The sequence below is a fragment of the Xenopus tropicalis genome, chromosome 1 (assembly GCF_000004195.4).
Source record: "Xenopus tropicalis strain Nigerian chromosome 1, UCB_Xtro_10.0, whole genome shotgun sequence".
Taxonomy (NCBI): domain Eukaryota; kingdom Metazoa; phylum Chordata; class Amphibia; order Anura; family Pipidae; genus Xenopus; species Xenopus tropicalis.
Genome location: NC_030677.2, coordinates 151,219,255 through 151,246,439, shown reverse-complemented (window position 1 = coordinate 151,246,439; position 27,185 = coordinate 151,219,255). Strand labels below are relative to the sequence as shown.

Here is a 27,185-nt window from a genome sequence, read left to right as displayed (position 1 = left end):
TGAGGCCGGCTGCACCAGAGGGGGTATGGCAAATGAGCAAGGTAATAGTTTAATAGAGTTAACACGGTGGGGTGGTACTAAGGTGCAGTAAAGCTGATATTGTGATACAATATAACCCTGAATATACTGTAAATAAATTATAAAGCTTACTGCATAGAAAATCCTCAAGAATAAAAGCTATTTTTACATTTTATTAATACTAAATACTTTAAATTGTCTTAGATGGAAAATACTCAAATTTAAAGGGTAATGATTGTTGTAAATATTTAATAAATCACTTTCACAAATTTACATTGTATATTTTTTATTTATGTGTGTGAAACATGTCAACCTTTAATTGCTGAATTGTTTTGAAAATCATAACTAATAATGATTGTTCAGCTTTAGCCTGTCCTGCTTACTCCGAATGATGCCACCAGACAGCCAATCTCAGTGCCTACAATTATGTTTTCCCTTATAAAGTCTGAATAAGCCAGGCTTCAGGCGTACTATTTCTTTACTTTACTCCACAGTGTTTCTTTTAGTTTAGTAGCTGGCTGGAAGTAGATGCAGTATGACCTCAATTTTGTTTCAATGGGGCATTCACCAAGGGTTGGCAAAGTAGAATTATATAATGTAATGGAAGGAAAACAGCTTGGGAATGTCTGCTGAAAAATGGCTTCTCACTCATCACCCCTCAATGTCCAGGTTTATTCCCCAGTGCATAAGTGTCCCTGTCTGGAAAAATGACCTATAGATGCCTAGTAGCACAGGGTTCCTCCCAGGTGCCATCTTCTAGGTCTTTGGAATTTTTTCAGCAAGTTTGAGCTTTCTGGTGCATGTGCAGTTGGAACTAGTCTGGGATCAGTTCAAACTATGCAGAAAGCTCCTTCCGTCAGTGAAGAGAAAGAATTAGATCCGAAGATCCAAAAGATGGCACCTATGAACTTTTTTTAGGCCAGCTTTCCAAAGAGGGGCACTTTTCTACTTAATAGAAAAAAGGAAGCAGAGAGGGGAGTCTGTACATTGGTCTGTACATTGTATTAGTGCAGTAAAGCAATAACAGTTGCCACTTGAATAATTACAGGGGATGCATTTGCTTTATAATGGGCACAAAGGATTTATTCTATTAAGCTGAAAAAATGGCAATATGCACAATTATTCACACAGAGGTAAAGCGATAAGAATGCATTTTGAAATTTGTTGGCAAAATACGGCACGGAGAGGGGAGGCTGGGGCAAAGTGTACTCCAGTTCTAGAAATGCACAGCAACCAGTGGGCAGAAAACATTTATTACTTAGGTGTTTTTAACAAAAATTATCTTAATGGTTGATATTAGTTGCTATAACAGGACCAAAGTTTGCCTTCTATTTCTTTACCCTTTCTGGGGATAAGACCATAATTTCAGCCGTTGGCATTGACATTAAAGGGGAAATTTACTAACACTTGATTTTTTTTATATGATTTGTGGGTTTTCAAAAGCAAAAAGCAAAAATAACAACAACTAAAACCTGTTGAGATCATGTCGAAGTCAATGGCCGATGTCCTTTTGGCAGCTGGTTGATCTTTCCTTGCTTCGTGGTTTTAGAGATCTCTGGGTTTTTTTGACGCTGTCATTTGTACAACAATAAGAAAAGGTCATGTTTTTTTCCACATTTTTTTCAGTTTTCACCCTGCAAGAGTATTTAGCAGGTAATCCATTCACAGACTGTTCAAAAATTTCCCTTAAGCCACTTTGCAACCTGGGAAGCTAAAATGCAGTTTTACGCCAATAAAGGTTTATTTTCAGTGTAAAGATTTTGGTCAAACGTACATTCTCTATATGTACCCTAAATATGTATATTAATTATGTTTAATTCAATAGTTCTCTCTCTCTCAATAGATAGATAAATAGATAGATATAAAGAATTGTTCTTTTGTATTTATCCATTATCTTTAACCCCCTGTCTGTATTAATGAATTCTACTGTACAGCGCTGCGTACATAAGTAGCGCTTTATAAATAAAGATATACATACATACAAGTAATCATAAATGGTGATCCAACCACTAGAGATATGTCTGTTCTACATTACAAATCATTATCATCATTTATTTATATAGCGCTAGCAAATACAGCAGAGCTTTACATTAATTTGTAACAAGCAGGGATCTTACAAAAATGTAACGATCAAGGGTTAACAGAGCAAGAATAGGATTAGAGGGCCCTACTTGCAAGAGCTTACAGTCTAAAGGGTCAGGGTACATTTGAAACATAAGGAAAATAGAAAGGAATTGGTTATTTATGATGCACTAATGTCTGATCAATCAAGAAAATGGTCTGTAAAAGATAAAACTGTAAAAAGGGTTGGAAATGTCCCAGTTATACCAGGTGTTTGCCATGAATGGAATAGTGATTCTAAGCAGGTGGGAACTTAGCATCATAGTTAAACAACAGTTGGAGAACTGCAGTTTAGACATCACTGGGAATAAATATTGTAGCAGTTAACTTATTTAGCTTAAAAAGTATGGTGTAGGTGTGAGAAACTAGCATACAGGCCAGCCACAGCTTATTGAGTGAGATGCTGTATATGCCTGAGCTCTATGCAGTAGTTATGGGTCTCAGTCTCAGCCAGAGTAAGACAGACATACAGATATACTGGAAGCCAACAAGTACAGTGACACACACAGTCAGTAAAGGTATAAACTGAGCATGCATGAGGTCAATATGCCTCTTTGTAGAAGGGATTTTGTTACATTTCTGATAACCTGCAGAGAGCTGCTGGTATACAGTTAGGAATACACACAGGCTCCGAGCACAGTGCAGAGTTTATGTGTTTGAGGGGCTTTTGATGCCACTAAAATCAATATGAAAGGGATGAATTTATGTTAAAGGTAGTTTATAGCCACAAGGCTTAAAAGGTTAAAATATACAGGTTACAACATTCCTTTTATTGAAAAAATGTTTGAAAGATACAGGTTATCAGATTCCTTTTAATGAAAAACACAGAGTTGAAGTCAACTTTTGAAACTCACAATGCTGCTTGTCTTCAAGACCTCAGCCAAAACAAAGCAAACAAATGGCTGGAATATTTCATTCTTTGTTTTATTATTGGAAAATGCAGTAAAATAATAAATACAAGTGTGAAAGTGAAATGTGCCAAGGTATTTGAGTTGCATTTATGCTACTAATTATTGTAATACAGTTATGGGATCTATTATCCAGAATGCTCGGGACCTGGGATTTTCCAGATTAAGGGTCTTTCCGTAGTTTGGATTCCCATACCTTAAATCTGCTAAAAAAATAATTTACATATTAAATAAAAACAATATGATTGTTCTGCCTTCTATAATGTTTAATTATATCTTAGTTGGGATCAAGTACAAGGCACTGTTTTATTATTACAGAGAAAAGGAAATCAGTTTTAAAAATTTGAATTATTTGCTTATAATAAAGTCTATGGGAGATGGTAATTTTCCGGATAAAGGATCCCATACCTGTACCAATTGCTAATTAAATGGCAATTAACATTTTAGAATGAGCAAACTGCACTAAAAGTCTCATATCTATGGAACAGTACAGGTTTCATAATAAGGTATTTTTGCTGTGTCGGCTGCTTGAATCTACAAGGTCTTCAGTAGCAAAAACACATTAATTACCAGTACAAACATATTTGGTAACTGTAATGTGTTGCATACAATGATTCATTACATTATGCAGTTAGCCTTTTCATTAGCACCCAGCAGTGTATGCATACAACTGAATAAACTGTCAGGGAAAAATGGGAACTTTTCAGCCCATGAGTTCAGCCACCTTGCCCAGGGCATGGTTATTGTTGTATATATGATTCTGAGAATTATTTTAATGTCCTGCCTACAGAGCAAGCTTATAATATGTATACAAGTACTGTACAATGTCAGCAGCCAGGCCCAGTTGTAACAGCTACTCAGGCACCACCACACGTACACGTTGTAGCAAGAACAGAAGAAAACGATAAACTACGTCCCTCTAAATGCTGCGTTCATTTAACCTGTAGAGTTTTTTTTCATTTAGCATTAATTCTTATTGGGCTACAAAAATAACTTATGCTGTCCAAAGAGATATATGCTAAATAAAGTAGAAATGGAATGCAAGTGACATCACTTAAAGTGTGACCGATGACATCACTAAGCACTGCTTATAAGCATATATTTTACAGTATGAATAAAGTATGCCCTATTGTAAAATATAATGCTATTATAAGTCGCTAATTTATCCCATGACCAAATAAAGGCACAAGGCTGAAGGCTGAGTGGTAATGGAACTCCGAGGGGACTTCTAATATTATATTTACAACAGGGTGTATATTATTTGTTATAATACACAAGGTTCAGTCATGTGAAACAAATTACATGACAATGAAATGATTATAACTCATGACATGACTAAATACAGTTTATAAGGATATCATTTACAGAGTACACATTCCTCTTGTCTTTTATATAGGAAATATTTTATATAGTAAGGTAATAGCATGTCACTGACAAGGAACAGCATAATGTACCCTATGATTTTATATGAGCATAGATAACAGGGTGTTTTTGCAAGAATTCCTTCCTAGATCAGTCCTTTTAAAACCAAAACTCACCAAAGTGGCTCCCCTTCACTGTCTTCCGTTAATATATATATTATAACGCATAATTCACATTCAATTTGATGCTCTCATAAATCAGTTCCAGATTTTCCCATAGAGCCAGATGCAATTCAATGAGGAAAAACTTACGTCACTGTTTATGAATTGATTGGAGTATAAGTTTTCATGTAATAAACAAAAAAAATGTTTTCTCATGGAACTGAATCTGGCCCATAATTTCCAAAAGAAAGTAAGTATACATTTATAACAAATAAATACAATGTATGAGCTTGTACAGTGCAAATACAATAGGGGTACCTTATAATTCAACCTGTTTATTTGAAATGTTGCAGTGCAGAGATTGATTATCTGTATAAAATGAGTAACATATGGAGTTATAGTATCTTATCTTCTTTAGTTAGTTATTAATATGTTAAAATGCCCAAGAAAGCTTTCTTAACTACATAACATGGAAACTCCACACACAGGTTTTTAAATGCCACAGAAGATTCAGATACATAGTTATCATAATAACAAGATACAGAGTGCAATGCAATACTTATCAAAGTGTTGTACACGGATGGTTTCCAGCATAGAAGTATCTGCCTTTCTGATGTTACACAATTGGTGCCTGGAGCACAGTAATTGCTTATGGTCAGACAGCTGATACAGGAACCAAACCTGTGTTTAGCCTGTTAGCCCTGTGGCTTGACTTACACTGAATCACTCCTCCTATTCTGGAAAGCTCAATATTGTAATTCCAATGTAGGAACACAATGATATCTAGTCACTGCACATCACATCCCAAAATAGTTCTGACCATGCATGTATATATAGAAACTCCTTTGTCACTATCTCAGATATTGTATACCACTTAGAGAAATGTGTTTCATTCTCTCCTATTCTTCCTGATGATAGTTGTACAAAATGTACAGTTCCAGAGAAAAAGGAAACAACATTATCTATTCCATGTAAAGCTTAATTCATGATTCAGCTTTATGCATTTTAGCTATTTAACTGCATTTATTTCTATGGCTTTATAGTTTATATCTAAGAATAGTAGCAGCACGTTAAACCCCATATGTAGGTGCAGTAACCCATAGCAACCAATAAGACATTTTCTTTAAAAACCGGTGACTAGTAAATGCTACATGCAGGTTGCTATAGGCAGCAAGACGAAGCAAATGTTTCCCCTTTTATTAAATAACCCCATTATTTAAGACTTTTCTTTTGGCTGAGTAGCAGAATTAGCCATTTTGAAGGAAATCTCATAAAATAATTGAACACAAAAACTAGATTCAACAAAAACACAGATCTTATAAATTATTTTACAGGTAATTTGCCTGAAGCTTCCCTCTGCTACTAAATATGAAAATGAATGCATCCATTCCATCTCATGTTATGACACCCCAATACAGACTTTCTCAGCCTATGCAAAGCATTTGATGGGAAACATTAAACAGATAAATTGCTATATTGATATATGAGATAGTTTCCAACAAATGGTGATGTCTGCATGTGTCTCACAATATATATATGGTGGTCATAACAGCTCTATAACCATTATGTGTATCAGTCAACCATTTCTTGAATACTCGGATAACATGACTATATCATACAATTTCAACATGTAAGAAAGGCAGAAGATGGTTGTCTTTAGCCACAGTAAAGATGTACCTAGCCACTGGTAAAAAATGCAACAAAACACATTGACATTAGCACAAATACAAAAGAGGTGCCAGGGGTGCCAGAGGTGCAAGCAATTGATAAAAATAGAAAGTGTAATCTAAATCTCACCTTCCACATTGTATACTGTGTGAGTATATCTGGCAATGACAGATATTTATATGTTATAAGGTTGGGATTGAAGATTTCTTCCATCCCATCAAAATATTTTGGTCTAGATAATATCCTGGGTCATACTGACACTGTTGGGGAGCTTGGGTCAAGAGCAGGGATCCCCAACCTTTTTTACCCCTGAGCAACCTTCAAATGTAAAAAGAGTTGGGGAGCAACACAAGCATGAAAAAGGTACCTGGAGGTGCCATGTAAAGGCTATGATTGGCTATTTGGTAGCCCCTATGTGGACTGGCTGTCTACAGGATGCTCTGTTTGGCTTTACACTGGGTTTTATGCATCCAAAACATGCCACCAAGCCAAGTATTCAAAAAATGGGCACCTACTTTGAGGCCACTGGGAGCAACATCCAAGAGGTTGGTGAGCTACTGGTTGGGGATCACTGGTCTAGAGCATCCCCTGGACCTGCATACTGCGAGAAGCAGAACAACCCAGGGGTCACAGAATGTAGCCTAATAATCCCTAGTCTCTGAAGTGGCAAGATTGTAACTTCAAACAAGGATTTTTTGGGGGCAAAATGTTTACCTTTTGGATAAACAATGCTGCTATTGGTTAACCTGGAGACCTTCAGGTTATACTGAACTACACCATCCAGCAAAGGTTGTCAGTGGAACATGGAATGCTGGACATTTTGTGGTTAAAAATATATGTAAGGTTCCACTAAACCCCAAGACCTCAAAATTGTTAGTATCCATTTTTACAGGGGTAACACACTGATTAAAACATGTCCATCAATTGCTCAATGTGTGTAGAATAGAGCAAACCTTACTGAAGCATCCAATATCCACATCCTTTTACCAACTGAATGAATACTGTGGGTGCGCTTTGCCATGGATGCTAGCTACATCAGTAAACTCTGCTTCATCTGTGAGTTCAAGTACATTGCAGCAATGTGGAAAAAACTGCAGATATAAAATGAAATGGGATCTCATTTAGCACAAGATCCTCCAAATATGCTTAGGCTATCAAGCCAATTAGCTGCATGTATTATCACTAAATATGATACTAACAAGAGTGTGTGCGTGGGGGTGTGGATTGTAAAATAGTAAGGATGAAGTGATATTTCCACAGATTGTTTTGATCTGAAAAATTATGTAGGTTATTATATTTTCACTGTGCAGGCGGTTTTTATTTTTACCTTATAATGAGTTGTATTATTTTTCAAAATCATAACTTGCTTATCATGAGAAAAATGGCAAGACAGCCACCTAGTGTAAGACTGAAAGGATAACACCATTTACCAAGTACTGCAAGTGCAAAATCCTTCAAATATGGTTAAAATGTGTGCTCTTTTGATTGTAAAATAGAGAGCAATAGAAATTATGGGCAAAGCATTACAGAAGGATGACAAAGAGAAAGCTCATTTTAGTCAAATTACAATGAGATAAAACACAATGTAGGGATATTGCTCAAATACTAAATTTTAGCTTTTTGGACACAGTCTTACTTCTGGTATTAGCACTTAATATGAGGCCAAGTATAAAAGATTGGTGACTGTTTGAGAAGTTATTCCTGCACCCGTTAGGGAGTGAGATTGGTACTGGATCTTCTGCATTCCTTGTGGACAAGGGACACTGCTGTGAAGACTGTAAGATATCCTTTCCTCATAAGGTATTTTTCCTAGTGTATTTTTATGTAGTCCCAGTAGTAAAATCTTCCCATAGATAATAATGTTTGGAGAGAATTAATTATTGCTGCAGGAACATAGGTTGAAAAAAGACATGTTGCTCCTCAACTCCTCTCTCATTCCCTCCTCACACGCTCGCATTCAAGACTTTGCAAGGGCTGCCCCCCTTCTCCCAATCTCTCTGCCTTCAAGAGATCTCTAAAAACACATTTATTTAGAGAGGCTTACCCTAATCTAGTTTAGCAATACCCTGTGCCACACCTCTCACAACTCTGGTCATGCCCATTCCCATACCTTGTGTCTCAATCCTTTCTCCTTGTAGATTGTAAGCTCTTTTGGGCAGGGCTCTCCTCACCTCTTGTATCGGTTATTGATTGCTTTATATGTTACTCTGTATGTCCAATGTATGAAACCCACTTATTGTACAGCGCTGCGGAATATGTTGGCGCTTTATAAATAAATGTTAATAATAATAATAATGTTTATCAAGTTCAACCTTTAATGTCAATATATAACCTGTCCAACTGATAGCAGGGAGGCAAAAACCCAATCACCAGTTTGCCTGAGGGGAAAAATTCCTTCCTGACTCCAACCCCGTATTTCCTCACTTGCTAAAAAGGAACCTATCCCTTTCTTGAAGCTATCTTATGTATCTGCCAGTACAACTAATACAGGGCGAGAATTCCAAGTACATATGGTAATCAGGGACACTGAAATCTGGTCAACAGGGCAACTGGACATGTTTATATTATATCAGCCAACAAGTATTGCTTCTTCTTTTCATTACAAAAAGCTAATTTTGTCCATCATCCATGCTGTGCAGATATTTTTATATTCTCAGAGGACACCGTGCGCAGAGTCTAAGAAAGACCTGGTTCAAAAACACTATAGAGTATCAGTGTAATACAAGTACTTCTATCATTTTGGTGGGCAGTATAATCCTCTTCATCTTCTTCATCTTCCATCTTCTACATTCTCCCTAAATTTTAAAGGGGCAATCTACCTTCACAAAATGTATTTTCCAACTGTTAACCTCATATAATGGCTCTTTTTCTGTTGCTATTTTCTAACATTTCTCTCATATTTGGGTATTAAAATGAAATTGTTTCATTTTCTTTCATATCATTTGAAATTTGTAAAATAGATTAGCAGTCGAAACAGTTAATATCTGATACATTTCTTAGAAGCTTTAGAGTAATGTATCAGTTATAACAGTTGCCCTATTGCAGACTTTAGTAAAGCTCCAAGAGAATGCTCAGTAGGGGCTAATGTATTAGACTGTAACAGTTTAAAAACATTGATCTGGTTTACTGAGCTGCTACTGGGAAACATTAAAGAAGGAAAAGAATACAAATTCACTTCTAAATCTTACATTTAAAAAAAAAAAAAAAAGACAACAAAGAAGAGAACATAACACAGACTTCATCTTAAGAAATTATGACATTTTGAGATTTCTCTTTTAAGGTATCTGCCGCAATTGTGTCCGATGCATAACCATGGCGCTCCTACAATAATTGTGGGGAAACCGCTGCATTGTGGGTAAAAAAACCATGGCAACTTTGAAATCTGCACTTGTAAATGAGCCCTATTGTGTTGAGAGAACACAAAAGGGGTCATTTACTATGACCCAGTGTGCAAAGTTCAATATTCAATAAAGGCAGTACATGGGTGCCCCCCCTCCTGAGCAGCAGGTCTGCAGGGCTGAGATGTGCATCCTGGTGCTGATTTGTGCACCTAGTGTCAAATTTGTCATCCAGCACTCAGTGGAGAGTGCAGCTGGTAGGCGGCAAAAGTACTTGTGAAATGAGCACTAAGGGGCATACTCTTGTACCTCTTAGTGCTCTTGTACTTCTGTCCCCCAGGGTCAGGGTTGGACTAGACCCGACCCTTGTGGCGCTCCCCCTGCCCGACCGCTCCTGCTCCAACGCGTTAAATTTACATGCTTGGGGAAGGACGTCGGGTGGGGGGCCCTGCGAGGGGGGTTAGGGGGGCCCCTGGGGGAGGAGGCTATGGGCGCGGGCCATATGGGCGGCTATGGGCACGGGCCCCGGTGGGCCCTTCACCCCCTAGTCCGACCCTGCCCAGGGTCATGAATATCCCCTAATGACTGGGAATGTTATTCTAATATAACTAGGGACATGAATAGTGAGAACGTAGAGGTGAGAAAAGGAGGATACAAAAGAAAATGAAAACAGCAAAAAAGATATAAGAGGGAAACAGTAAAGGAAGAATAAGGAAATGGAAAGTATGAGAAGGTAGAGACAAGAAGAAAAGAAAACATGTCAAACAATGGAAGAGAGGCGAGGCATGTATTGCTAAAAAGTGGAGATAGCAAATTTAGAAAGCAGTGGATAAAAGAAAGACAATCCCAATCTCTCCTTAGTTCTTGGTGGCTCTCCATTAGCAGTATTAGAGTATGTGTGTATGTATATCCAAATGGAAAGGATTCTCAGTTCCACTCCATCAGACATGATAAAATATTCATAAACAAAATTTCCTTCTAATTGCTAAGAATACAATTGTTTCTCTATCACCTGCCCAATGACTGGTTGTTGCTGCTTCATCATTAAGGGTGATCTTTAGAAATCCAACGCAAATCTTCCAGCTGCTATGATACTTCATTTCCTTGGTCTTGCACCTCAAACACTCTAAGCCATCTTCCCATTTTGTCTTTTTGTGTTTCTCAACCAGCTTATCTTGCAAGGTACCTTTCCTATCTGCCCCCAGACTGGGGCCATATTATTTGCAATAAATGCTTTTCAGGGTCCCCACGGTGTAGGTAGACTGCAGCTATACAGGTGCATATGTTTTGCCGGCAGGAAAATCCTTAGTTACTTAGGGGCAATGCCAGAGGGGCTGCTGTAAGATGCCATAGACAGTAACTATTTATTATGCTGGTGGGGGGCTGATTGGGCCTCTGTGTACTATGCCAGGGCCTATTTTGAATCCCAGTTGGGGCCTGAAGGACCCCAATATCAGTGGAGCCTGCTTACTGGACTATATGGATGTAAATAAGCAGATGATATGGAACTTGTTGATGGAGTAGCTGGCAAGTCTAAATGTTATCATGGGGCAGGCATTGGCCTTTAAACCATGAACATTCACTGCATGTTACCAGTGCTAAAGTGGATACCATTCCTGTCTGTACTAACAAATATATCATATTTCATATAATAAATCATTGGGCCCTGCACTGTCTAAATTATAAGGGTTTTGACTGAAGGCGGTATTTCCCAGCTTCCCTTGCTTACCATTGTGGAAAGAAGCCCACCAGAACCCTACACTAATTTAGTTCCATGTAGTTTCCTCTGCCTTCAGACAAGCAACAGAGGATTTCTCATGTCAATACTCGTCTCTGCTCTCTAATAGGATTTTCCCTAAGGTCTTTTCCTCCCTTCACGCTATCTGTATCCCCTACATCTCTAACCTTCCTTTCTGTTTTGAGCATTTTTAACCCCCACATTTCACTCATAACAGTAAACTTTCCCTTTACCAGGCAATGACTGCTTGCTAAATCTGTGATCCTTTAAGTAATCATTAAACATAATTAAATTTCAGCTCTTTCTGTATCAGTAATGAGAAATGCATGGTGGAATGATAGGAATGAAAGATTCTGAGGAGAGAAGAATACTTTATTTAATTTATTCAGGAGAATGTAAACATCAAATTAAGCCTGCAGTTTTAATGATATAATGCATACCTACTAACAAGCATACTGCATACTCACGTCCTTGTTATTTTACCTGCTGGTGGAAGTGTATTACTATGTAATTGAATGCAATTTATGGAATCATTGTTTGGGTTTTTTATTGCATTAAACAGTGATAGCTCAATAATAAGGACATACAGTACAAAGCGCACATTGCCTGACTACTATATATATCTGGGAACACTAGGTGGCTTCAATGGCCAGATAAATGGATAAAGAATGCCAGTGGGATTTTTACACAATATAGCTTTGTAGACAAATCCAGCTACAATTTAAAAGATGGCAATACAAATATAAAAGATTGATTAATTCCAATATAAAAACCAAGTGGTTTGACATGCTGTGCATTATTTCCATTTTCTAAACCATTTTTCATGCATAATGCAAATTTACAGTCACACATAATTTTGAATGGAATTGTCTAATGCACTGTAAGTGATTTTAAACATTGAGGAAATCTATAAAGGCTAAGCCATTTACCCTGCAACCAGTGTAGCATTGTGTTCATTGTTGTTTAATGTGCAAAACAGGCTTCTGTGCTAGTCATTTGCTTGCAGAATGTTTGCACACACAAGGTCTTTTTATCCACATATGTATAGATTTTTTAACGACATAATTTTCCATATGTCCTTGCTTTTCTATGCACTGTACTTACCAACTGATGCTTACTCTGCTTGCATGTTGTATGTTATGTGCAGTGCTAACTAGTGTCATGCTATTAATGTGGCAGTCACACGTCTTGACCCGCCCTCCTGCTCTCATACAGAGAAGGCAGTTTCCAGGTCCTGGTCTGTCAGCGACCCCTATTGCTCTAGCAGGGGGCTGGAAATTGAAAAAGAACCAACTCACTAAGCTCTCTATTGGGAGAGCTTTATGTCTATGTTATATTTTCTGCAAATCAGGATTTTCCAAACGATGTGCACTTAGCCTAAGTGAGGGTGCAATTCAGTTGCAAATACACCCACAAAATTACAAGCCCCCCACTAAGGAGTTTTTATTCTATATTCAACATCTGTTGTTTTAATTCTCTGTATTAAAACAAAGAGCCCTGTCTCCGATTTCAGTTATTTAACCTAGCGTTGCATGTCAGATCGCAAATTAGTTTACATAACCTCATGTTGGAAAGATGTTTAGCGGCTTGTAGTTGATTTACACAGGCGTCCAATCTGCTCTGTAATTCTTGTTTTGTAAAGCCCGTCACTGCAGAACTACTGAGCCATGGTAGGCCCAGTATTTTATTAAGCACTTCTGAATCTGTGCATTTGTTGGAAAGCAACTAATAGCAAAAAAAAGTATGAGAAGTAAATTCATTTAAAGCTCATGCAGTTTATCTTTTTTATATCTATTTAAATAGATGGTGCAATGTGGGGACATTTCCAGTTATATAAGGTATTGGGAGCTACTATGTTGACCAACTTGGTTGAAACATTCTCCATCCATCCACCAAAACATTACAGCAATGCGTATTTTTGGCTGATAGATTAAGAAAATGATTATGGCATATGCAGAGGAAATACAGTAAAACAGATCTAAAGATGCTGCAAAATGGCCCCTGAGGCCCCTGAGGCCTATTGTTCTTGGGATTTAAATGTTACTGACTGCCAGGGGAAGGGGTGCTGAATGCTCCTGGGAGCTGCCCCCCCAGTCCCTTGGCCCAAGGTGTGAAAGGAGCGGGCTATCAGGGGCTAAAATTTGATGATGGGAGGAAATGGGCCAGATAACTTTTTTGCTTTTGTGTTTTTTACCATCCTCCCAAGCCCCTTTTTGAAGTTATACAGATTTCAGTCTTCTTTAACAGGCCAGAGGTCACTAGCAAGAGTTACCTAATGTACATCAGAATGCAGAGCAGCGGAATGCTGTAGGACAGACAAAGCGCCAGAGGGTGGGGGCTATGCCCAGGCTAGTAGGCTGTGATTGTACGGTTAGGCTTGTGTGGAAACCTGTTGCCATGGACCACCATGGGGTAGAAGGAGAAGAAAGAAGACAGGGAAAGGGAATCTTCCTTGGTGGATACTCTTAAACCGTACATGTGTGTTAACTGGGCCGCATTTGGTGGAGGAGACTTACTCTAAATGTTGCTTAATAAAGCTGCGGCCTCTGGTCCCTCTTATTTGCCACAAGATTCTGTGTTCAGTGTGGTTATTTGATTATTAGGATGCCTTTGTTAAGGCAGGTTATATTTGTGTGGGAGCAGTAACAGATAGGGAGCATCGAACATTCAGTCCTCAATGGAGCTCACTTATAAACATGCCATTCCTTTACCAGTCTGCCCTAGGTGGGCAAGATCCATACCAAACTCTGAAAAATATCTATTTCTAACATTCCACTGAATACAGTAGACAGGGTGGGGCTTTGTTTAGACTAGAGATAAAAGAACACAGCTTACAAGAGCAATGACACATGGAGAGATTCTGAGTGTTTAGTTACCTTGCCATTTTGCAGCTCACTGAGCACGGGGCATGATGTACAAAATTGTAATTCCATTCATTTTAACGATAAAATGATAATTGCATCCGGTGCACTTTCCCAACAGGCGATTAGTACTTGAAAACGCACCAGTGAGCAAGGAGATATTCTGCTTCTGTTGTTTATTGGGGACTGAACATTCAACATTGTTCTTTTTTGCAGCAACCAGTTAAATTTGATCCCCAAACTCCAGTCAAGCCTGGACATACAGTCTATAGGTCTTGCAGCTAAGCAATATGTTATTGCTAAAGGATTAGGTTGCTGTCCTGACTATTATTTCCTTGAAAGGTAATCATAGGTTTCATGTTATTGATCATACATTATATTGTATGTCTCTAGTTTATGTAAGGTACATCTGTTTCAGGGACTTTGTATATAGATATCTTTTCCTTAAGGTTAACTGAAAACACAAACACAACCAGGAGTAAATTGAGGGTCTGTATTTTTCAAACAAGATATGGTTGTTTAGGGCATAGCCCATTAACACCTACTACCTGTAAATACTAGCTGTTAGCTATACAGCAGGCTAGGCAGTACCTAATACTGCAGTTTCCATCATGCCCTACTTTACATGACATCCAGCAAGCATTGTTCCTTCCCAGACACTATTCTTATTGCTGCTTGGGGATGCTTACACAGCCAAAAGATAATATTTGGGAAGTTAAGGAGCCTCACCCTTATCTAGGTTTAACTGCTGTTCTGGGGAGCCCATAGCACAGAGGTGTCTAACACAGATGGATCCCACTAAGGGCAGCTCCCAGTACACTAAGCTGTAGGCCTATACATTATTTTGCCTAAACTGTTTTGCAGGTATGATAAGATGAAAGCTAGTCATTGATTCAGTTGCCACAGGGTACATGCAGGTAGCTAAGCTAGAGAATGGAGGGCAGAATATACCATGTAAAATATTCTAATGTTTTACTGGTGTAATATGGACATCTTACTTACCCCAGTAATAATGCTATAGTCATTGACGGAATATGGAGGGCCTAAAGGCTTTGATCCGCAGCTTATCTGACCCCAGAAGAAATCCTAAAGCACTGGAAAGTATCAGCAGTGTCCTGAACACCTTTGTCCTCAAACTTTCAAAAGTACATCACAGTGTCCTCTGTGTCCCCATCACATTTAACCTAGTATCTGTAAAATAGCATCCAATTACACTGCCCTAATATTAAATCAGAAAGCCCTGATTTCTGCCAGATATACAAGTGGTGGCTCACTGATGTAACTCACATTTTTTAAGTAAAGTCGTGCAAGGATAAAGGGGCAATTAAAAAAAAATAAAAGATAATGGTAAACTGGCTGAGGCTGCCTATATGTAAAAATGTGCTGCTCCAGCATTTATAGTAAATCAGTAAACCCACCAGAGGCATTGGAAAGGTGCATTAATGAAGCTGGTCACATACCTGTGTATTTATTGGCTAGCTTGGTATTTGGGCCATTGATTGGTTTGTTTATCCATATTGGTTGATCAATCCATAGATAATGATTTAGTTCCATCATAAAACATCATAAATCAATTAAAAAAATATGTGTGCATGAACAGCTTTGAAGAACTAAACCTTTAAAGGAAACCCGAGAAAGGAAAGAAGGGTCTCCCCACTATGTCTGCCCTGTCAAACTGCTAATATATGCTCTAGGGAGACTTCCCCTGCAGCTGGCTTTCTTGCTGCCTTATTGATAATGCTAGGTTATGGAATCAGAAAAAGCATTGAACTGAATCATAAATAAAGCCTTTACTGCAACTGGAACACAATTTAACCAGCAACATGAGAAAAACCTTGAAGTTTATAAAGGGCAGGCTTCCCTTAGACTATTATTAGTACAGCGCTTCATTTGCACTTAGAAAGTGATAAATAAGACCTGGAAAATCTGTCACTGTGCTTTAGTTCACACATATAGCAAAAATACAGAGCTTTACTTATAAACTCAAACACCCAGCACTCTTAATCTGACGTCCCATTTCCTTTTCATACAGACAAATGACAAATCAATAATATGAAATGTTGCATAATTAAAGTTCAATAGAAAGCATTATAACATGAAGTCAGGCAGGCCAGTGTGGGCGAACGCTTAACATTCATAGCATATTGTTATTTATATGCAAGTCATGGCAGAGAGCATTCCTAATAAGTCTGTTCTGTTGCTGTATGCACAAAACCTGCATATAGGCTAAATGTGCACATAGTAGCTCTGGGAGGTACACAAAGAAACCCCTCAATCTGAATACAAATATTGCAGATAAAAATGTTCTGCTCTCTCAGTAGGCACAGCACTGGTTGTCGGGAGTTGTAGTTCTTTAAATGAAGAAGATACCTATGTTCATTTGGTGTCTTATGCTCTTTTGGACTACAAATGTGTTGCTGAACATTGAAAGCAAATAATTAGTGAAATAATATAGTAATATTAGCTACATTAAACTGAATGGCCACAGTGTAATTACACCAAGAACACCCCCATGTATTGAATGGTGATGAGTAACATGCCCTAGGCCTAAATGCAGGTTCTGGAGGCTTCTCCAGCCTGTTACCACTTAATCCCTTACACCCAGAAATCAAAATGACTTATCTCAAAAATGAGTTCCTAATGACTCTCTAAATATAGGGCACGTAGCAACTTAATTTGTTGTATAGCTCTGTTGTCTGGTTTCAATAATACCATAAAATAATAAACACAGTATTCCAGCTCCATTGCACATTTTTGGAATAATGAATAAAGGCAAAGTAAAGTTTTAGATGGATTTAAAAAGCCTTAATGGAGCATGTATTTTATTAAAGGCAACGAAGGCTGATGCCTCATTAAAGTGCTGCATGTTAAGGTGTGTATACTTCCTCCCTGCCTCTCTCACACACACACACCATCTTTTCCTGATGTTCATCCTAGCAGTCATAATATGTATGTACTGTATGTCTGTATCTGTATGTATACTCACAGTAATCATAACTGTATGTCTGAATGTACACTCACAGTAATATATATATATACCCATATACACCTTTGCCCCCCCCCCCCACAAATATATATATCACTACTGTATTACAAGTTACCCGACATCTCAGCATAGACGAAATCCTTGAAGTCTGTCTCTCGTCTACAAAATTCAACTTTCAGGCACGTGTCAATGTTGGCTCTATTATTTAGGCAGTGCATTTACATTACAGCCATCCAGACTTCTTGAATCCTGCCCATCTGAGTGCACAGTCTGCCTTGTGCATAATCAATCAGGTTGAATATGCAGCCCTACAGTACACTGACTGGGAACTATTGCATAACCCACAAAATTGCAGAACTCCTAATCTGTAAGATATCAAATCAGAAATAGGCTTCAGTCTGCAAATCTGGGGGATATATATTGCAAATGAAATTCAGTTCTATGTCTGTAAGACAGGTTCCCAAATAAAACCTATATTGTATGGACAAACACAAAGCTGTTAATTCTGCATTCGAAAAAGAGGCATTTCCCCCGTTGAATACAGAATTTTGAAAGTAAATACATTAAATTTACCATCTTTTTATTTAGTAATGCATTCATTTAAAGACATACAGCAATGTGATATCCAGCATTCCCTTATCTTTATGCATGAGACACCAGGCAGTTTATTAGCAAGTTCTAGTTTCTTTTTTAGCACCCGAACTGCAAAAATTTGTGTGACACTGAAAAAAAAAATGGCTAAAAGTAGTCGTAGAGGACACGACACAAAACAAGCCACTTACTCCCTCACTCTATCGGCTATGTTCAGGAAAGTGTTGCATGGCATAATTTCATTCCCAGGCTGGATCATCAAACATAAAAACAAGTTAATCATGCTACATAAAGCAAGGAACTACAGGCAAAAGCACCCAGGGGATAGATAGACTGCAAGAAACAGAACGTCTCTCCCAAATGGAAAAGCCTAGCGTCCTTCTGGAATCCTGACCTACTTTGTGCTGTGGATTGCACTCGAGTTGTGTGGAGCAGGGCACAACAAGACATTTTAGAAACCCTTATCTTATAATCAGGCTTGTTTTCTTACCACTGTAGCACCTCTGCATTAAGTAAGTCACAGCAGTCTCCTCCACAAAATAATAATACCAATGAAATAAAATACATATTCAGCCTTTTGGAAACCAAAGTACTTGGGGGAGTCATTTTTCGTGCAAGAAAAAGTAAACAAATAGAATTATGCTCCCTATCTGGTAAGTAACCCAAATTCAGATTATGCAACACACATCCCACTAGAATAATCCAAAATAATAAAAAAACAAATACATATCCCACGAGCATCCTATGGATTAGTAGCATGGACAGTGCAAAGTAGTCACGAATACACAGACTGCACCTACAAAAATCATCAAACGCCATCAGATACAAGCAGAGAGCAAGTCATTACTTATACATTAAAGCACCCTACCTTTATTAAGCATTCTCTTCATTTTTAGGTTCTTTAAAATGCTCCTCAGTGCGCAGGCTCAGAATATAGGGAGAGAAAATAGAATAATGACAATCCCAGAAAATGTCAAACTTATTAGAGAAAAAAAAATTAATCACACTCCAAAAACGAAATCTTGCAAAGAAAATTCCCCATTCAGCAGTCTCCTTCAGTCTTTGGAGGTGCAAATGTAATGTATTAAAATCTTCCCAGCTTATGCACAGAATCCATTCAAAGTATCCATTGTTTGTTCCTCATTTTGCAGAATCATAACTGTTTCTCTAATGAGTACTTAATCCCCACCAGAAGAAGAGAAAAGTGTTATTAATGAGATGTCCCAGTCCCAGTGTTTCCCACACTGCTCCAGCGTGCAGGGAGCTTCCCGTGGCTGTCAGACACTGTGCTGAAATCACTGATCCTCGCCTGCCTCTCTACTGTATGGGAAAAGCAGCGAGAGGAAAAGCATCGATGAATGTTTTATGGAGCTGGATCAGGGATTGAGAGGTGATGAATGTTTTATGGGATCATGTGGTTTGACGTGAGGGGAATCAGGCTTGATCCGATTTACAAGAGACAGAGAGACCAGATGGGAGGGAACGAACACAGAAACGGCAAACAAACTGGGATAATGAAAAACATTGCAAATCAGAGCTGGTGGAGTGAGCTGCACAGTCAGAGCATGGGATCTACCAGGCAGACTGAGTTTTGCATGACATTAATTGCCTCCCCTTCTAGGAAACAGCTTTTTTTGGACAGCAAATAGAATCCAATGTGGCTGATGCACACACAGGATTGGGCTCTGCAGGGGCAGGCTGATTGAAACACTCAACAGATGTGCAACTTACTGCACTTACACAATAAAGTCAATGGCAACAAAAGGAAAGTGGCAAGGTTTTTAGTATATTGCGACAGCATTATGTTTTAAATACTAAACCGTCATTTGGCTGGAAAAGAGGATTTTGTTTTTATTGCAGTCTCAGATGATTGATAATCTTAGCAAATGTAAAACTTGCAAAAAAATAAACTACAAAAATAAAGAAAAATTTGCAATTCAGCAATCTCAATCGCTCTTAACTCTATTCACAGGGACTAGCATCTGTGCACACTCCTTAGAAGTTTGCAGCAAGCGGAAATGTGCCCCTTTTGCTCTGCAGGGCAGGAACTAGGGGTAGTCAGAAGAGGGTTGTGCCTAGGGCGCAACGGGGAGGGGGTGACAGGCACTTATCAATACTCTCTGCCTACCCCCTAGTTTATAGCTCCTGTGGCTCTACAACCTGTCTACTGTCTCGTGACACTCCTCCACCCAGTACCCCCATGGGAATGTGTGCGCTGACCTGCCAAATAGGGATGGGGGGAGTTGCAGATGAGCATGTTCTGCCTTGAGCGCATGAATGACTTGGCCCAGCGCCGGTGTCCTGTACCTTTGCCAACCAGAAATTAAGCTATTAGCACAAAATTGTTTTTAGAAAAATGAAGGATTCATCAAAGAGGACGCTAATTTGTTCGTATCGGTATCACACACGATTGTGGCACATGTTTAGCAGACGCCATTAATGATAGAAAAATTCTTTGGAAAAAACATTGCATTGTTGTGTTTCTGTATTAGTCCTATTGGGCCAGACACAAATCAATGAGTGCACCTTTTTTATGGTTTATCATGTGAAAAGGTGCCAAGTCTGTGCAAACAGCTGATTGGTTGCTATGGTTTGCTACACCTGAGCAAACTTTGCACCTTTTATTACATTTTCCCAAAGTATCAATTTTTGTTCCCCATTTTGCAGAATCATGGCTGTTTCACTAATAAGTACTCAGTCTCCACCAGAAGAAGAGTGCCATCAATTAGATATCCCAGTTCCAGTTTTTCCAAAACTGCTTTGGGTTGCAGGGAGCATCCTGGGTCAGACACTGGGCCCTTCCTAATCACTCATCTATGTTCTGAGATTTGAGTTTTTACCTATAAAGTGGTTTCTCCTACATAGGTCAGAACATATACAGTATAGCTAATTTTGATAGACAAGTTAAATGACCTTTAAGCTGGCAAGGACATCAAATGGTTAGAAGACAAACAGAGGAATATACCTTGAGTTCTTGTACCAATGTAAGTTGGTATTTTGTAGGCGCTTGTGTGTCAGAATGTGCCAACTTACTGCCCAAGGTTCCCCTCTACTAGGATATGAAATCAAATCTGGTTGGGCAAACTCCTGAATATCAGGATAGGATCTCAGAATACCCAAGTGCTTCTGCAGAACCGAGGCAACAACACCACTGCTGCCAGTGCCCTGAGACTTGTCACAGGCTCTCTAACCTGTTTCCTTGCTCTGTCCGGCACACTTTTAAGATAACCCCTTGTCTAATGCACCTTTAATGGAACAAGTATGAGAAATGGTTACTATATCGCTTTTGTGTGAGACTGTTCATATTTTATTGAAAATCTTTAATGTTTTACATGACATTGTTTTATTAGCATAGTGTAGTTACAGTCACACAGTCTGCACTCTCAATAAATTGCAGCTTGCATATGGTAATTATCTTTTTTGTAACATAATTTTACTTGCATTCAGTTACTGCAATGTGATACAATTAATTAAACAATAACAAATGGAAGACAGAAAAAAAGGAGAAAATGCGTATTTGTCCTCTTAATGTTATTGGGCTCTCATAGTTATACTGATATGTTCTTCTATCAGTAGAAAAATTGATTTTTTTCTTACATACAGCCCTGCAAATCAATATTTGGTTCCTTTTGTCACAATGGGCCTCTATATGTGTGTGTGTGGGGCTTCAGATGAAAACTTAGGGGACCACTTCACTTACTTACTTACTCACTTCAAATTTTTTAGCCCTAAAAGGCTAACAATCCGGATTCCGGCAATTCACCAGCTAAAACTTGCCAAGATCATGTAGAAATCAATGGCAGATGTCTCTGCCCTTCCCTAGAGCAGTGTTTTTCAACCTTTTTTGGGCCAAGGCACACTTGTTTCATGAAAAAAATCACGAGGCACACCACCATTAGAAAATGTTAAAAAATTTAACTCTGTGCCCAGCAGCAGTGCCCCCCTAGTACATTGGTGCCAAGAGCAGTGCCCCCCTAGTACATTGGTGCCAAGAGCAGTGCCCCCTAGTACATTGGTGCCAAGAGCAGTGCCCCCTAGTACATTGGTGCCCAGCAGCAGTGCCCCCCTAGTACATTGGTGCCCAGCAGCAGTGCCCCCCTAGTACATTGGTGCCAAGAGCAGTGCCCCCCTAGTACATTGGTGCCCAGCAGCAGTGCCCCCCTAGTACATTGGTGCCAAGAGCAGTGCCCCCCTAGTACATTGGTGCCCAGCAGCAGTGCCCCCCTAGTACATTGGTGCCCAGCAGCAGTGCCCCCCTAGTACATTGGTGCCCAGCAGCAGTGCCCCCCTAGTACATTGGTGCCAAGAGCAGTGCCCCCCTAGTACATTGGTGCCCAGCAGCAGTGCCCCCCAGTACATTGGTGCCAAGAGCCAGCCCCCCTAGTACATTGGTGCCCAGCAGCAGTGCCCCCATAAGTCAGTGTGCCCCGTGGCCCCCCCTAATACATTGGTGCCCAGCAGCATTTTACTTCTGCTCTTCGGCGGCTTCTCCGGTGGCTTCAGCAGCATCTTCGTATCCCTCAGGCGCGCCGCCTCTGCACTTCTGCCTACACGCCACCGCACACAGGCCCTTTTATAACGTTGCGCCCCGTGCGTACTGACGTCACCCGTACACACGGGGCGCAACCAATGACAGGGCCCGGATTTTATTAAAGGGGGCCCGAGCTACTAAGAAAAACTGTAGCATCGCCGGGCCCCCTTTGAAAGTAAAAATTGCGGCCCTGCCTACGGCACACCAGTCAGCATCTCGCGGCACACTAGTGTGCCACGGAACAGCGGTTGAAAAACGCTGCCCTAGAGGATCCTTCTTTGCTTCGAAGCTCTACAAAAATTTAGAGGTTTCGGTGTGACAAGTTGAAAAATTCTGAGTTTTACAACTTTTCTGTGACATTTTTTAGTTCAGACATTTTAGTAAATCATGGACAATCGTGGAATTGAATTGATTCGATTTTTTAAATGAAAAATATTGAGAAATGTTAGATGATTAAAACCAACAATAAATTATCCTTCATGTATGGCTGGTATACATGGTGGCTGTTTTACAAGCAGAGGTTGCCCATTGGAAATCATTAAGATGTATGCTTTCCATTTTTATAGAGCAGCAGACTGAAACAAGACTAAGGGGGTGATTATATTGAATTAATAATGTGAAAATCTGCATTAGTTTACAGTATCTAGTAGAATTAAGTCTAAAACAACTGGACTTTTCTGAGTTTTTCTTGAAAACGTTTCACCACTCATCCGAGTGGCTTCTTCAGTTCAAATGACTGGTAGGGAATTCCCCGGTATTTAAACTCTTGATGGTAGTAGAGTCACAGACATCCAATCACAATGGTTCCATTGAACTTGTTCAGTTAGGTGTTAGCTGAAACTGACAGGTGTAAGAAGGTATGATCCAATCACAATGGTACCAAGATTCTCATTGATGAAGGTGTTAATCCTTCAAAGTACATGACTGGAAGTGTGAACTGTTGTGAAACTGCCGGGGTAAGGATGTCAACGCGCCATTGTATGTTGGTGACAAGCGGTGTCTCAGGCCCCCTCCTCTGTTCAGGGATGGTTTTTCCAGGTTGGCATAAATGGCCTCTTTCACACCTCTTTCAAACCATCTGTCCTCTCGGTCCAAAATATGCACGTTACTGTCCTCAAAAGAGTGACCTTTTTCTTTGAGGTGTAGATAGACCGCTGAGTCTTGTCCTGAGGAGTTTGCCCGCCTATGTTGGGACATTCTCTTACAGAGAGGTTGTTTTGTCTCCCCAATGTATAAGTCTGAGCACTCTTCACTACACTGGACAGCATAGACCACATTACTTTTCATGTGCTTGGGTGTTGGGTCTTTCGGGTGCACCAGTTTCTGTCTCAGGGTGTTGCTGGGTTTGAAAAACACAGGAATGCGATGTTTGTTGAAAATTCTCCTAAGTTTTTCTGATGTTCCAGCAACATATGGAATGACTATGTTGTTTCGCCTGCTGTGTTCCTCCCTTCTGTTTGTAGGTCTGGTCTTTCTGTTGGTCTTTGATTTGGTTTTGATGAAGGCCCAGTCTGGGTACCCACAAGTTTTCAGAGCTCCTTTTAGATGTTTATATTCTTTCTCCTTGGCCTCTGCATTGGATGCCACAGTTTCAGCCCGATGATTTAGAGTCCTAATTACACCCAGTTTATGTTCCAAAGGGTGGTGGGAATCAAACAGCAAGTACTGGTCTGTGTGGGTGGGTTTCCTGTATACTTCAATATCCAGGTCCCTCCCCTCTTTGATAACTATAGCACAGTCCAAAAAAGCCAGTTTGCTGTCTTTCAGATCTTCCCTTGTGAACGTGATGTTTTTGTCCACCGAGTTTATGTGTTTGGTGAAGGCTGGAACCTCGCGTTCTTTAATTTTGACCCAGGTGTCATCCACATATCTGAACCAATGACTTGGTGTTGTTCCCTTGAAGGTGTCCAGGGCTTTCTTTTCCACTTCTTCCATGTAAAGGTTCGCTACAATTGGAGACACAGGCGAACCCATGGCACAGCCATGTTTTTGTCTATAGAAAACTTCCTTGTGCTTGAAGTAAGTGGTATTGAGACATAGGTCACCGCTTGTCACCAACATACAATGGCGCGTTGACATCCTTACCCCGGCAGTTTCACAACAGTTCACACTTCCAGTCATGTACTTTGAAGGATTAACACCTTCATCAATGAGAATCTTGGTACCATTGTGATTGGATCATACCTTCTTACACCTGTCAGTTTCAGCTAACACCTAACTGAACAAGTTCAATGGAACCATTGTGATTGGATGTCTGTGACTCTACTACCATCAAGAGTTTAAATACCGGGGAATTCCCTACCAGTCATTTGAACTGAAGAAGCCACTCGGATGAGTGGTGAAACGTTTTCAAGAAAAACTCAGAAAAGTCCAGTTGTTTTAGACTTAATTCTACTAGATACTGTATATCATGACCTGGATGAATGAGAATCTTCATAGACATCTGCATTAGTTTGCATTTATGTATACTATTCTGCTTGAAATCTAAGTTGGTTTAAAGGAACAGTAACACCAAAAAATGAAAGTGTATAAAAGTAACTAAAATATAATGTGCTGCTGCCCTGCACTGGTAAAAGTTGTGTGTTTATTTTAGAAAGTCTACTATAATTTATATAAATAAGCTGCTACCCTGTTTTCCCGAAAATAGGACATCCTCCGAAAGTAAGGCACCCCCCCGATTTTTCACCCCCTCGGAAAATAAGGCACCCCCCGAAAATAAGACACCCACCCAAACAATGGAATAAATGTGTACTGTATTCTTCTTCATGGAAAAATAAGACATCCCCTGAAAATAAGTCCTAGTGCATATTTTGGAGCTTAAAAAAATATAAGACAGTGTCTTATTTTCGGGGAAACACGGTATGTAGCCATGGAGGCAGCCATTCAAAGGAGAAAAGGCACAGGCACATAGCAGATAACAGATAAAACACTATTGTATTTTACAGAGCTTATCTGTTATCTGCAATGTAACCTGTGCCTTTTCTCCTTTTTTCCAGCTTGAATGGCTGCCCCCGTGGCTACACAACAGCTTATTATATAAATTATATTAGTGTTACTGTAGAAAACACACCAGTTTTACCAGTGCAGGGCAACAGTGCATTATATTTTTATTACTTTAAAGCTCTTTCATTTTTTAGTGTTACTGTTCCTTTAATAGGGTCAGAATTACATAATAAACAAAGCTTTAATGCCTTATTCCTGTTGTTATTCCTATAATAAATGAATGAATACAAATGTTAAGCTGTATTCTGTGATTTTCATGTATGACATCAAAAACACTAAATTAACAGTGCACATTAATGAACTTAGCCCCATGTATTATCAATCATAATTTCCTCTGAAAAAGCAAATATAATAAATCAGGTTGTTATAGTTATAAAAATGTCTACTGACCAATGCAGGCTGCCTATCCCCAGCAAAATCATTTTATATAGGGTGAGATAGGAGAGGCCTCCAGTGATATAAACACTCATCTTGTTCATTCTTGACTGCTATTAGATATTTTGTACATTATAATCTGAAAAATGCTGCAAACTTTTGAAAGTTCCTATTCTGTTTCATGAAATGTGAAAAAATAAAAATAACTGCTGCTGTCAAATATCTGTTTCTTCCTTCAGTTTATTGGTTATTTAATGTTTCATTACTGTGACCTAACAATAATTTCCCTTGTGGAACCAAATCACTCATGCTGCATGTCCCTGCCAGGCATTGGAAAACCCAGATGAAAATCAGAGAATTCAATACCAGCGTTGAATCAGTGAACAACAGTGTTTTAATATACACTTGGTACTGCATGGCAGCTCCCTTTACTGCAATACATTTAAATAAAAAACACACCATTTAAGTAATTTTACTTCCATTGAAGACCACAAGTAATAACAACCACAGTTTTGATAAATGCATAGATCATAAAACACACTGTAAAAACATTTTATTTCATATACAAAATGTAAAGAAAAAGATCAGAAAACAGGGGAATGGTTTTAGTAAGTAGTAGGAATATTAACACTGTATACAGTATGTATACAGGAGACAGCACCTTCAATTTCACATTCAGTTTTGGAGGCCCAGTATGCATTAAGGTATTAATAAAATAGAAACTGCTTAGAAAAGGGCACTTAGGATGAATTGGGGGGGTCTGCATAAAATGAGTATTGTGATCCATGTTTGCATCTTAGAAGAAAGATTAAAGAGGGGCCATATAATATATTTATTCAAGTATATAGAAAAAATGATGGCTTGAACCTTTTTTTAAAGAAATCTTTTTTTAACAGAATAGTCTTCCTGCAGATAGGCTGGGGAGTAATTCAGGGAATGATACAAATACATGGACCGATAGCAAAAATTCTAAGGACATAAACAATGCAGAATGAAATGTTTAATAGACAGACTAGATGAACAAACCAGGTTTGTTCCTGCAGTGAAATTCTAAGTTACATTAGGGCTCTGCAGAAATGTAATGCTTTGTTTTCTTATACAATAGCTAACATTTGAGGATTATCAAGCATATGCTGCAGACCATGACCTAAGAAGTGGTCTCAATTAATTCCAGGAGGAAAGAATTATACTTAACTCCACAAATATAGGAAAACTAGAGTCTTTCCTGGAAAAAAATAATGTCCCCTGCCCTAGAAAGCCAGTTGCTGTAGGTAAAATCTTGATCCAAATGACAAAATGAAGATCGGTCAAACAGTAGGAAATGGCAGTGGTGGGCAGACATCTCTGTAGGATGTACAGTATGTATGTTATAGACCAGGGATCCCCAACCTTTCTTATTCTTGAGCCACAATCAAATGTAAAAAGACTTGGGGAGCAACACAAGCATCATAAAAGTTCATGGAGGTGCCAAATAAGGGCTAAGAGTAGCTATTAGGTAGCCTCTATGCACACTATCAGCTTACA

General features: G+C 39.1%; 1 protein-coding gene across 1 annotated transcript in view; it reads right to left on the bottom strand.

Moving 5' to 3' along the window:
* rtn4r (reticulon 4 receptor) overlaps positions 1 to 19,342 on the bottom strand; it is a 95,704-nt gene extending 76,362 nt beyond the window's left edge. The window contains exon 1 of the mRNA XM_002932103.5: positions 18,621 to 19,342. Coding sequence (XP_002932149.3) covers positions 18,621 to 18,642 — 22 coding nt within the window. The 5' untranslated portion in view covers positions 18,643 to 19,342. The remainder of the gene's footprint in view (positions 1 to 18,620) is intronic.
* Positions 19,343 to 27,185: the final 7,843 nt, after the last annotated feature.